Below are 12,738 nucleotides of genomic sequence, written 5' to 3'. Positions count from 1 at the left end.
CTGGCCCACCGCCCCTCAGACCTGGGCCCCAAGTGTGAGAGATGCTGACTGCCACGGAGGTGGCTCTTCCAGACTAGGCTATCTCTCCTTTGGACAAATGAGTCCCCAAAACAATGCTGTGCCTCCCCATCAGCCTTGGGCTCCCTGAGGTCAGTGTTGTACCTCCCCCACCAGCCTGGGACTCCCCCCATCAGCCTGGGACTCCCTGAAGGCAAGGTTGTGCCTCCCACATCAGCCTGGGACTCCTGACTGGCAGGGCCACCTTCAGCCTGGGACTCCCCGAGGACAGAGCTGTGCCTTCCACATCAGTCTGAGATTCCCCCAATGGCTCTGGCCCCAGGCTCCTGCCCAGCCCCATCCTCACAGGCTCTCCTGCATTGCAGGGTAACCTAATTGAGGAACTGGGGCCGAGGGCTGGGCAGGGCTCTCAGGCCCAGGGTGACCGAGGACCTGGCTGAGGGGCTGTGACCGCTGCAGCACCCCACTCCACCCAAAGCTGCTGACTCGGAGAAAATGGAACAAAACAGGGCCAGGAGGAAGGGGCGTCATTGGGAAAACAGCCCAGCCCAGCCGCGAGGCCTCCTGGGCCCAGGGAGGAAGCGAGCTGGGCTGTGGCCGCCAAGTTGGACGTGGCCGCTGTGAGTCACCGGCAGCAGGGAGCTGGGGTGGGGGACTTGGGGGCCAGGGCTGTGCAACTGGGGTCAGAGTCGGTCCAGGCAAGGGCCGGGACACGCAAGGGACCAAGAGCTTGAGGCAGAGCCCCAGTGGGCTGGCTAGGGAGGTCACTCGGGCTGTTGACCACCATGCTCCTGTTAGGGCAGACCAACCTCATTGTCCCCTTCCTACACTGAGACCCCTGCTCAGGGCCTGACCACCAGCATCCCCTTCTTCCCTGGGTGCTCACAGTGTCTCCTGCTCTGTCCGCTCCGGGGGCTGGCCACTTCCATCTTCGTCCTGGGCTTGTAGCTGCCTGTCACGTTCACGCCGACACTGCTCATGCGCGGCCTCCTCCACACCCTCCACACTCCACTGTGTGGTAAGCCTGGGGTGGGGGACACAGAGGGACAGTCACACTGCTGCTGATAGGGTGCCACTCTGTCCCCTACTCCTGTCAAGTAGGCCTTGCTGGGACCACACAGCCCCACTCCAGACCTCGGTTCACCCATCTTTAAAATAGAGGCCGGCCAAGCAGTCCCACCAGAGCCCAGGTGGAGGTCCCAGAGCCCTGGAAGCATCTGGACACCACGTGGGGTAGAGGCCCCTCCAACTTCCAACAAGCCTATAGAAACCCGAAGATGGTACTCACAACCCTCTGTCCCTTCCACCAACCTCCCTCCAGCTGCTGTGGCCTTAGCTCTAGCCAGGGGATGCTATGGGTACAGAGAGGGACTGGCCACAGCACCTGAGTCCACACAGACTAAGAGTCCTTGGCCAGAAGCATGGCTAGATGAACCCTAGCTAGCCAGAGCATGGTGTGCTGGGAGAGGTGGCCCTGTGTAGGGCCAAGGCTGGGAAAGCGGGGCTCACCGCAGTAGCTATATCAGCGCCCCCACCCATCATTTGCCCTGCGCAGAGGAGAAGCCCTGTGGGCTTGCAGCTGGGGTTCCAAAGAGGGAAACTGAGATACGGGAAGGCTTCTGCCCTCAGAGTATCTTGACACCTTCACTCCAGGGCTAGGAGACAGCCAGAGGAGCAGCCTGCAGCCCAAGAGGGGTGCAGGGTCTCTGTGCTTCTTTACGCCAGGCCCAGGGAGGGGGCCCAGGCCAATGGTAGGCACAGGGCTGGGGTCTCCTGGCTGTGGTGTCAACTGTTCCCAGCCGGTGTCCGCCTCGTGACCCCGCAGTCCACTCGCTGCTGGGCCCCAGTCCCCCACCAGGCAGCGCACAGCCAGCACATGATCTAATCTCCCCCAGGTCTCTCCTAAGTCTCTCAGACAAAAGCCAGGCCCTTCCACAGGCCTGGGTTCAAGGCCTGCTCCCCCACCGCAGCCTCGTGGGACCCCAGCCACGCAAACCCCACCTCCGCACCCCCAGCCTGTCCGCCGCCTCGTCCTCAGAAGTGCCTTCAACTCCCAGCCCAAGGAAGCCACTTAATTCCCCACACCTGGCTCCCATCAACAGGCAGATGAAGCGCGGCTTCCTGCCTCAGCAGGCTGTCGGTGGGGCCACGCACGCTGGGCAGGCAGAGGCTGGGTGCAGGGCCCTGCGAACAGGCCCACAAGGTGGGGCAGGTGGAGAGAGGGTGCCACAAGCCCACTCCTGGGCAGCCCCGGGAGGCATGCGTGGAGGGAGAGCCTGGCCATGTGACTCCCTGTGTCCTGTCAGAGACTGTGCGTGTATGTGGCTATATGTGTCCCATCGGTGACTGTGCGTGTATGTGGCTCCCAGTGTCCCGTCGGTGACTGTGCATGTATGTGGCTCCCTATGTCCCATCCGAGGCTGTGCGTGTATGTGGCTACATGTGTCCCATTGGTGATTGTGCGTGTATGTGGCTACATGTGTACCACGTGTGCATACAGCAGGCTGGGATAGAACCCAGCTCCTCCTCAGGCTTTGTCCTGGAGGGCCTCACGGGGGGCTCTCTCCAGATACTTCCACCAAGTCCTAGGGTGTCTTTGAAGGCACAGGGACACTCACTTGTGCAAGTCTCCCCCGCCCCCACAGCTCTACCGGGGCCCATGCATGGCCATGCCTGACACACAAGCCCCCGCAAACAGTAGGTAACTGTGCACTCCGGCCCCACAGATACACACCTGACCCACACACAGGCCCACGCCAACACACACACCAACACTCCACGCACAGGGAGCACACATGTGCTCAGGTGTGAACCATAGACATCCCTATGCAGACTTAGACTTGGGAACAGCAACACTAATGGCAGGTCCTGTCCTGCTCCAAGGACCTCTCAAGGTACCACACCTGCCACAGGCATTCACTAATCTCGCACCTTCTGCCAGCCAGAGGCTAGTGTGTTCTGGGGTCGGTGGGGGTGAGGGTGAGCACGCGGTGTCCTCCTGGAGCAGCCCAGGATGAGAGCCCCCCCAGGATGTGAGTAATGCGGCCCTCTGGATGCCCCGTCCACAGCTGGGCTCTGTTCTGGGAACTGAAAGGGGGTGCCCTGCTGGGTTGAGGTGGGGGCCTTTGGCCTGGGAAAGGCGCCCCCAGCCGGAGGCCCAGACCTTTGGCACGCTCTGACTGAGCTGTCAGGGCTCTGGCGCTGGCGACCCCGCCCGGCCCTGTGCAGCTGTGAGGGATTTGGTGTTCCTGTGCAAATGCAATTAGGCCATTTCCTGTGTCTGTTCTGGCTCTGAGGGGCCCAGGGCTCAGCCCAAGGGCTGGGCAGGGGCTCTCTGTCCCCCTCCCACAGCCCCAGGCTCTACCTCAAGGTCTGGTCCCCACCTAGGTGCTCAGTGCGCACAGACACCCCCAACGGAGACCCTGGGCAGCCTCCCATCCTGAGTGGGGCTCCCTGAGATCAGGGCTGCCCCTGCCAGCCACATCCACTACTTACTGCCCCCTGGCTCAGGACACCCGTCCCCTCCTTCCTCCACGATCCCCCAGCCCTGCCCCCTGGGCAACATTCATGCTGGACCAGTCAACATTCATGCTGGACCCAGCCTTCCCAACTGTCCATGCCCCTCCTGCCCCGTGGACAGCTCCAGAAGGGGAGTCAGGCCTCGGTCCCTGTCCCAACTCTGCCCCCTGCAGGCAGTTTGTGCGGCCACCCCACCTGGTGTCCCCAACCCAAAGGCCGGCCGCAGAGGGTTTGTTCCCCTAGTTTCAAGGAGAGCCCAAAGGCTTAGCAGTGGGGCCAAAGGCAGGGTATCATGGGGGAACCTCCCTCTAGGCCACAGGGACCCTTCCCAACCATGCATCCACTGAACACCACAGAGTTGGAGCTGGTCGGGATGCCTGAGGAGCTGGGCTAGTCACTCCACCAGGAGCAGAGGCCAGAGGGCTCTCTGCAACCACCAAGGTCCCTGGTCCCAGCTGCCCTGCAGTCCATACGTTTGCTCCTCAAGTGGCCACAGAACCCGTGAGTGAAGGGACAGAATGTGGAGGGGAACAAGCCCCGAGAGGGGCCATCTTGGCTTGGCTACCAGAGGTGTCCCCACCCACAAGCAACATTCACAAAGCAGGCCCCTGTGGTGGAGGCCTGGTTCTGTCCAGGGACACCCAGGGAGCGGGCAGCAGCAGCTGGGCAGAACTGGCCCCTCCAACCCAGGGGAACCACATGTGCCGGCCACCAGCAAACGCCCCCTTGGCTGTGCAACACAGGGTCCTGCCCAGGGACAGGGTCGTCCAGGGAGGGGTCCAAGGGAGCCGTGTTGCTTGGCTGTCACTCATCCCTAAAGAGGCAGCTGGGAACGGGAGCACAGGGACTGCCCCAAGCCAGCAGGTGGGTGGTGGGTGGTGGATGGGGCACCGGAACCTGCTCCCTCACACCTGGCACTGGCCCAACATCCCTAGCAGCTGGGTCTCCCACCCAGCACCTTTCCAAGTATGCAGGGCAGGAGGGTGGAAGGTGTAATCACCTTTCCTGTAATCACAGGCCAGTGGCTAAGGCAGACACCCCACTGAGGAACACTCTGGTCCCACTGTCCAGGAAAGTCAGCCATGAGCTGTTGGTAGGGAGGTGATCCTGAACTTGGGACCGGGCAAGGCCCAAGAGCCAGAGACTTGGGGGAATGGGAACAGTGTGGCTGGAGCCCAGGGAAGGGGTCCCTGAGGCCCATAGGGGTGGTCCCCTCCAAGAGTGGGAGCCCTGGCTGTATTGGGGCTGACTGGGGTGGGGGAAAGTCTGCAGGGCGTCAGAGACAGTAGTGGATAGCGCTGCCTGGGCCCAAATGGGCACTGGACACAGGGGTTCCAGGAGGGAACGCTAGGCCAGGTGTGCTGGAGGGGAGGACAGGCAGCTTGGGACTTGCCCAGGTGACCCTCCTGCATGAGATGGACGGCCCTGATGGGACTTGGTCTGGGGGCACGGAGCTGACTGAGTGTGAGCGTGCAGTGCAGGGGGACTCCCAAGGGGACTGCTGCTGAGGAGGGGCCCAGGCCACCCAGGGACAGTTGGGGTGGGCCCTGGGGTGACTCCTAGAGCCCCAAGGCAGTGGCCTAAGAGGGTCAGAGGTGCCTAGGAGAAGGTGTGGCCACAGCAGGGAGGAGCTAAGGCCAAGCCCTCACCCCAGTGTGAGGCTCCTCTGGCCTCCCCAGGCCAGTGTGGCTCTACTCAGGGGCCTTCTGAGGTCTGATCCCAGTTCCACTGCGGACCACATGTGAATCTCAGGGAGAGGCCGGACCAGAGCATAGTGCCCGTCCACAGATCAGCCAGACTCTTGGATGCAGGCAGCTCCATGCTGTGCACGGGGGCAGGGGCAGCTTTTGCAACTTCTTCACTGTCATTCTAGGCCTGATGCCCCATGCTTGGCAGTCTTGGGATTATCACAAGTGTACAGAGTGGGAGACTTGGGGGCCCCAGGAGCCACAGATGGCTTTGAGCAGGGAGGGAGAAGTGCAAAGGGACCCAGAGCCAAGAGCCACAATGGAGAGACCCTGGCCACCTTTGGGGTCACCCAGGATGACACCCAGCCAAGACAGGGACAGCAGGGCCCATGACAAGTGGACGTGAACCCCAAGGGAAGGGAGAGACCAAATAGAAGGAGACAGCAAGGAGGCCCTGAGGACCATGAGCCCAGGGAGTCCAGCCCAAGGAAGAAGGCTGAGTGGTGGAAGGGGTGTGGCTGTCCTCCCTTCCCAATGGTGGAACCTCTGGCCCAGCCCCAGCAGGGTGAGAGCTGAAGCCCTTTCTAACTGGGCACCTGCTCCCCCGGGCTGAAACTGCTAGGAGACAGCCCCCGAAGACTTCACAGTGCCCAGAAGGAGGCCGAGCCACATCAGGGGCAGAACCAACACCCATGTCCTTCTTGGCATCTGATGGGGAACATCACATCTGGGAGGCCTCCCTGGAGGAGGGGGCACCAGCCTGGGTTGTCTGCCTGCAGAGCTGCCATCCCTCATACCCATGGAGAAGATGAAGCTGCAAAAGGTACAGATGGAGCTGGCCTTGCATTCTGGAGGTGGAGGGGGCCCACGGCTACAGCAGCCCACCCAGTGCCGGGCTCCACACGGGAGGACACAGCCAAAGCCCAGGGAGCCCAAAGCCAGCAGGGCCCAGCCCTGCAGTGTGCTCTACGTGCCAGGAGCCACTGACCACCCAGGGCTCATGGCCAGGAGGTCCTGTGGATGGCTCCCAGGGAGGGGCTGTGGGACCAGCCCCTGTGCTGGTCCCCCAGGCAGGGCACTGCACCTCTCTGGGCCCTCTGAGTGGGAGAGGCCCTCTGAGGTAAGAAGGCCAGACAGCAGCCCGGGAATCGTCACAGGCACAGTGCCGACTGGGCACCCCCCACCTCTCAGACAGACAAGGCCTCTCCTCTCGACGCTGCTTGTCTCCCCTCAGGGGCAAGGCATGGGGGCCTTTTATTGGGGGTTCCCCAGTGTTTCCACCCAGAACCCCATGTCCTGTCATCCCCCGTGTGGAGCTCAGTGGCCGAGAGCCCCACAGATGCAGGGCCCCTCTGCCAAGGCCCGTCTCCCTCCCACTGTCCCTCCTGGTGCCCAGTCCCTACCTGCTTCCAGCCCTCAGCCATCAACATCCCTCCGAGCGTAGGCCCTGGTGGCCATGCCACTGCCCCTGCTCCTCGCCCAGTCCACAGCCAAGAGTGGAGGCCCAGGAAGTTGAGGCTGATCCTGCAGCCTTACCACTGGGAATGGGTGTCAGGGGAGCAAACCCTCCCCATCAGAATTGCAGCCTCCCACCTCTGACTGGGCTCCCTGCTGCCCTCCATGACAATCTGATTTGCCTCTGTGCCAGCCAGGTGGGGTCCAGCTGCCTCCTCAGCCCACCAGGGACGCCTGAAGCACAATCCCATCACCACAACCTGGCTCCAGTCCTCCCTCCCTCCGCCCCCTCCGTCTTCCCCTCCTCCTCTCCCTCATCCCTCTTTTCCTTTCCCTCTTCCTCCTCTCCTCCCTCTTCACTTCTTCTTTGGCCAGCACTTCATTTCACCAGGCGCCACTGCCCAGGTGAATCTTAGAAGTTGCCAAGAAGCCAGGACCATCCTGGCAGGAATCAAGGACCCCAAGGAGGCCAATATTCTGAGCTTTCTCTGGGGAAGGACTGGTGGGAAGTCCCTCAGAGGACAGCAGAGAGGACACCGCCAAGGGGGGTGTAAAGGGCAGGCCCAGCGGGCAGAGTCCCCACAGCCTGCTCTGGATGGCCCATGCTATTCACCACCTGCCTCTGGGAGACGTGTGCAGGGAGGGGTCTGTCCATCTGGACTGCCCTTGAATTCTGCTCTGCCCACCAAACCTTTGCAACCTGCTCCAACCCCCCTAATTGGGGCTACTCTCTGGCCAAGCACAGCCCCAGTTCCAGGCCCAGGCCCTCCCTCAAGAGGAACACAGCCCCCCGAGAGATGAGATTCTGGTGGCCCCACGACATGCCTGGTGCTGCAGCGGGCCTTGGAGCTCTGACACAACCTCACCCAGAGAGGAGACATGGTGACCAGACTGAGTGCCGAGAAGGGTGGATCCAACCGGGTCTGCCCACCATGCCAAGCAGACAGCCTGGACCTCAAGGTGGCTGTGCCCTGGAGACCCCATGGCCTGTGCTCTACAGGGTCCTGAGCCTCAGTCTCCCTGAGTCCTCTCTGCCCCAGGCTTCCCGTGGCCCCTAGATACTGAGCTACGGACCCTCCACCTCTGCCCTCAGAGCAAGGCCCAGTGTCGAGCCCGATGCCCCACTGACCAGCCCACCACCTCCATCAGCCCACTACCTCTAAAGTTGTGCTCCGTGGTCAGCCTTGGCCCAGCAGTGCCCTCACCGTGGAGTGGCAGCTCTCCTACTCCTCTGTCCCATCTGCCCAGGATGGTCGGCCTGCTGTGGCCTGGGGTCAGAGGTCAGGGCCTCACCCTCCTGCCTGCTCCCCTGCCCGTTGGGTCCTACAGGACCACTCTGGCCTCTCCCTGTCCTCACTGCACATCGCCGATGCAGCTCTCTCTGTCCTCCGTGTCACTGAGCACACTCTGCTAGGGCTTGGGCCAAGCACAAGGTGGCCTGGGAGACCTCTCCAACACACACACCCACGCTCCACGGACAGCATCCTTCACACGCACACCCGCTCTCCACGGTCAGCATCCCTCACCACAGGAGAGCCACTGTACACACACCACTCGGCACCCACTCTCCTGGGGCTGGGCTCGGGGGTCTCGATGCCTACAGACCACTCCCACCACCCTGGCTGCACCTCTCTGGGTACCAGATGGCCCTCCAGGAGCACTGTTGCTCATGTGCTGGCTGGGACTGCCCTGGCAATGCTCTCGCTGTGCTCATGAGGCAAGATTTTGGCACATTCCAGGACACGCGACTGGTCTCTGGCAGCTGAGGCTCTGCCATCCGGCTCCTCTTCCTTCCTAGCTGGCTGTGCCCAGATATCCTTCGCATCCTGAGGGCCTAGCCCTCAGCTCTGCCCACAGACGCTGCCAGAGGGCACACGCACTGTTCAGACTCAGCTGCCCACCCGGGCAGAAGCTGCAGCTGGGCTATGTGAGGGTGGCCAAGCCAGCCTGGCACATGACCTCCTATCCCACTCCAGCCCCTTGCCCTGGGGTGCCTCTGGCAACCCACAAAAATGCTGCGATGAAAGCTCTTGGCTCCAGCTCTTAGCAGCCGGGCCCCTCAGCCTGAAGCCTCCACAAGTTTCCACCTTTTAGAGTGGTGGGTGCCCTGCATGGCCACTGGCCTCTCCTCAGAAGCTCTCAGGGATGCCCAGCACCCTCATGGAGAGGTGGGTCCTGGGGTGCAGGGCTGTAGGGTGGAACACAGTGGGGGCATCACCTAGCCAGCCCTGCCTTCATCTCCACATGAGGTCTCTGGCGCTGCCCCCAGTGCCTCCCTGAGTCTGCACAAGTCAGGGGACCTTGGGAGACACCCAGCACTCTAAATGTCACCATAGCTGAAGCCAAGTAGACCTGCCCCAGCAGTTTAACTGCAGCAGCCACACTTACAGGGGTGCAGCGAGCACCACACAGCTGCGTCTCAGTCTGCACACTGGTCCCCGGCACTGTTTTGCCACCCCCTGGCAGACAAGCAGTCAGGACTCAGTTCCCTCCAAGTGGCACAGCCAGGGTTCTGCCCCGAGCCCTGCACTCGGCCATAGGGACTCAAGCAGCAGAGGTTGGAAGCCTTTGCCCCCCTCTGGGGTCCAGGGCGGGGTCCGACGGGGCTGCCTTCATACTCAGAATTCCACCCTCTGTCAGGCAGCGGCCCACTCCTCGCCTGTCCTACCCTCTGGTACCCGTTTCCCCGGCTGCTCGTCACTGCTCAGCCCCCTTTCCCTACCCCACCTCTCTCACCTCTGGACCGTCCTGGGCAGCACCAGGCCTGCCACATGGGAGGGACCCATCCGGCCACACCTGAGACTGGCCCGAAGCAGCCAAGCCCCCATGCGTCCCTCCTCTCTGCTCACTTTCCATCTTTGTCCGTATGACCTCCACCTGGCACCACCCCCTTTGCCTTCCTCCTTGATGGCAGACATGCTGCCCCACAGGCCAGGCCTCCAGCAAACCCAGCACCAGCATCCCCCACTGGGCCCAGCCCCAATTTCACTTCCACACTCGGCGCTACATGCTGGCCTCAGGACCAGCACTGCCAACTGTGAGCAGCAACAGACCCTCATAGCCACCTCACTCTCCTGGGTAGTTGTACTCCTGGCCCCACCAGGCAGTAGGCGGGGTATGATCCCATTTAGAGCCCGGGACTGGGGCTGGAGCTGTCCACCCTACCCCTGACTGCCCAGACCCTGACCAGCGATCACCCAAGTGCTCCTCACCCACAAACTTAGCCTGCAGTGGGGCTGACTGGAGACTGCTGCGGTCAGCCGCTGGCCACCCACCTCTGCTGAGCTGTTCTGGGCCTGGCGCAGTGTCCCTGGGGACTGTGCTTCCTCTGGACATCCCAAGAGACACAGGAGCCTCCAGTTGCCCCTAGGCCCTGGCAGGGCACCGGCACGCAGGTCTCCAGGTGCCCGGGCACCCTGGCTGCTGCTCACTTGAGGCTCTGCCCAGCTGATTTGCCGGCTGGGACTGGAGCCTGAACCTCCGTCCTCTGGGCTCCAGTCCTGACACCCTGCCCAGGGGGCTGGGCCACTTGGACCCTGTACCCCAGCTGCTGGCTCGGCTGGGCTTCCGGGGCAGGACGGGCTCTGGCCAACAGACCACCCGGGCTTGGAGCGGCACCGCCCACCAGACTCTGGGCCCTGCCAGGGTGGGGGCTGCCCCACCCTCAGGATTGGGTCTTGGATGGGCCGAGGCAGCCACACCCCTTTGGACACTGTGGTTTAGAAGACTTGCTCCCCCAGCCTCCCTCAGGGCCAGCCCAGCAGGCTGCCGTCCCTGTCCCCTGTCCTGCTGGCCACATCCGGGTCCCCAGAGGTCTCTTGGGCCAGACCGCTCAGGGTAACTGCCTGCTCCATCCAGGGAGGGCCAGGCTCTGGGCCCTGTGGGGCCATCCTGTCTGTGGGCAATTGGGTGCCTGAGAATGGCCCCAGCCAGCCAGAGGGATAGGGGCTCCTCAGGCCTGATAAGAACATCTTCCAAGGCGACCCTCTGCCAGCCACTTCACTTTGTGCTAGCCTACGAGGCACTCCCAGTTAAGCAGGTGGCTGGGGTAACCTCTGAACGAGAGCTGTCCACCATCCTCTGCAGGTCCCCTGACCATTCTAACACTGATCTGGCATCATCCAGGGGCATGGAGGTGGGCATGGGAGGAGCAGAGCTTGGTGCAGAGGAATGGAGAGTATTAGGCCTGGGTCAGACCCTGCCAGGCTGAAGCCCTGGGCCTGAAGAAAGGGCACTTGCATGACTGAGCCCCCGACTAACACCCAGACTCAGCCAAAAGGACCAGCCGGGCAGGGAGGGCATATTTTCCCATGGCCACAGCAGCAAGCGCTTTTAATGAGCTTAAACTGGGGTCCCTGTATACCCTGGGTTGCACACCAACATGGCCCTGCAGAGCTCATCACAAAGACAGCACCCTGCCTGTGGTAGCCCCCAGCCCCCATGCCCAGGCTCACTGTGCTCTGCTGGGTACCCTTGGGATGCCACTTCACCTCTCCGATCCTGGTTTTCTCATCCAGCAAACAGGGCCAAGGGAGAGAGCTGTCTGCTGGTGAGGACAGAGGCTGGGGAAGCAAAACTGCTCGGCTTGCAGAGACACCACTGACAGTGACACAGCAGGGGTTTCACTGTCCAAGGTGGTGACACACGTATGGGCATGTGTGTGAGTGTGCAGGTACGTGCATGTCTGTGAGCCTCACCACAGATCTGCTGTGGCTGGACAAACATGTCCATTATTCTTTGCAAGGGCCTGTCCCTGCCTTGCCCCCACAAGGGGAGTTCCCATGGGTTCGGAGGGTTGGGCCCATTCACCCCACTGACTAGTCACCCTGGCCCTGGCTTCAGGCCCCTCCCACCTGCCACCTGCACAGGTCTTGCAGGCACCAAGCCTGGCCCTGCTCACAGCCCTGCTTCTGGGACCTGCCAGTACCCTCGGAGTGCCCTTTGCTCACCCAGGTCACAAAGCCAAAGCCACAGCTGGATGGGTGCTGTAGCCCCATCCTGGCCTTCCTGTGACAAGGGGGTGTACACAGACGTAGCCAGGCCAGGGGCTCTTTCTGTTACTCCCCAGGGTGCTGGGCTCCTCCTACTATGCCTCAGTTCCCCCTTTTAAGTGGTGCTGGTGAGTCCAGGGCATGGACCCTGGGCACTAGATCCCAGGGGTCTGTGGCCTGGGATCGAGTGCCCAGGGTCCATGCCCCAGGCTCACCAGCACCACTTAAAAGCCTCAAGTGAGCAGCTTCAGGGTCCCTTGGGAAGACACGTTCCAGCTGAGCCAGGAAGGGAAGTCTGTCTGGCCTAAGAACATGGCCCCTGCAGAGGAGGACCCTGGCCGGCAGCATCTGGGAAGGCTGGTGCCAAGCTGGATGGGATGAATGTAAAGCCTGGGGGTCTGGGTGGGGTGAGGCTGCCAAGGAGTGGGGGCCACAACATGGTGAGGACCCGCAAGACCATCTCTCTGTATGTGTAGGGACCCAGCACACAGGAGCAGGTAGGGCCCAACGCTGCCATCAGCTCCTCAGACACTGCTGAGTCCTACATGTGTCCCTGTCTCTCCTCCCACCGAGTCTCACCACTGAGTGCCAGGCCGTGGGTGCATGGGGCATGCTGGGCACTGCCAGGCCTGCCTTTCAGTAGCTCAGGATCTGGCAGAGTGCCCCATGCCATGGAAGGGTGTTGGGAGGACAGCACTCCCAGCTGGGAGAAGCCAAGACAGGCTGCGTAGAGGAGTTGGCATTTTAGCCCTAAAAGCCTAGAAGCATTGAGGAGAAGGAAGGACATTGCAGGCGGCTCAGAGGGAGGTGGTGAGTGGCTGATGGTGCAGAGCGGTGGCTCAGAGCTGCATGCAGGACCTCATCAGGACCCCAGGGCTCCACACCACTACCTTACAGAAGTGGAAACCGAGGCTGAGAGGGTGCCATGCTGGCCTGAGCCCCAGCACTCTCCCCAGAACCCTGCCTGGCTCCACATGCCGGAGCCACAGCTTATGAATGCCCAGTTTCATCACCTGTAAAGCAAGGAGTGACAGGCTGGTCCCCAGGGGTCAGCAGGACCCCCCAGG

At 62.2% G+C, this 12,738-nt stretch overlaps 1 protein-coding gene across 5 annotated transcripts in view; it reads right to left on the bottom strand.

Annotated features, from left to right (window-relative positions):
• Window positions 1-12,738, bottom strand: part of LSP1 (lymphocyte specific protein 1) — a 35,045-nt gene that overhangs the window by 9,592 nt on the left and 12,715 nt on the right. For 2 of the 5 annotated variants that reach the window (XM_053561893.1, XM_053561895.1), the window contains exons 1-2: window positions 9,417-9,545; window positions 905-1,042 (exon numbers count right to left, since the gene is read on the bottom strand). In XM_053561893.1, the coding sequence (XP_053417868.1) occupies window positions 905-1,042; window positions 9,417-9,508 (230 nt within the window). In that variant the 5' untranslated portion in view covers window positions 9,509-9,545. Of the gene's footprint in view, window positions 1-904; window positions 1,043-9,416; window positions 9,548-12,738 lie in introns of those variants that run through there. The other 3 variants (XM_053561897.1, XM_053561896.1, XR_008374262.1) reach the window with 2 other exon arrangements.

Source organism: Nycticebus coucang, chromosome 14, assembly GCF_027406575.1.
Source record: "Nycticebus coucang isolate mNycCou1 chromosome 14, mNycCou1.pri, whole genome shotgun sequence".
NCBI lineage: Eukaryota > Metazoa > Chordata > Mammalia > Primates > Lorisidae > Nycticebus > Nycticebus coucang.
Note: the sequence above shows the minus strand (reverse complement) of the source record. Positions and strands in the feature narration are given on the sequence as shown.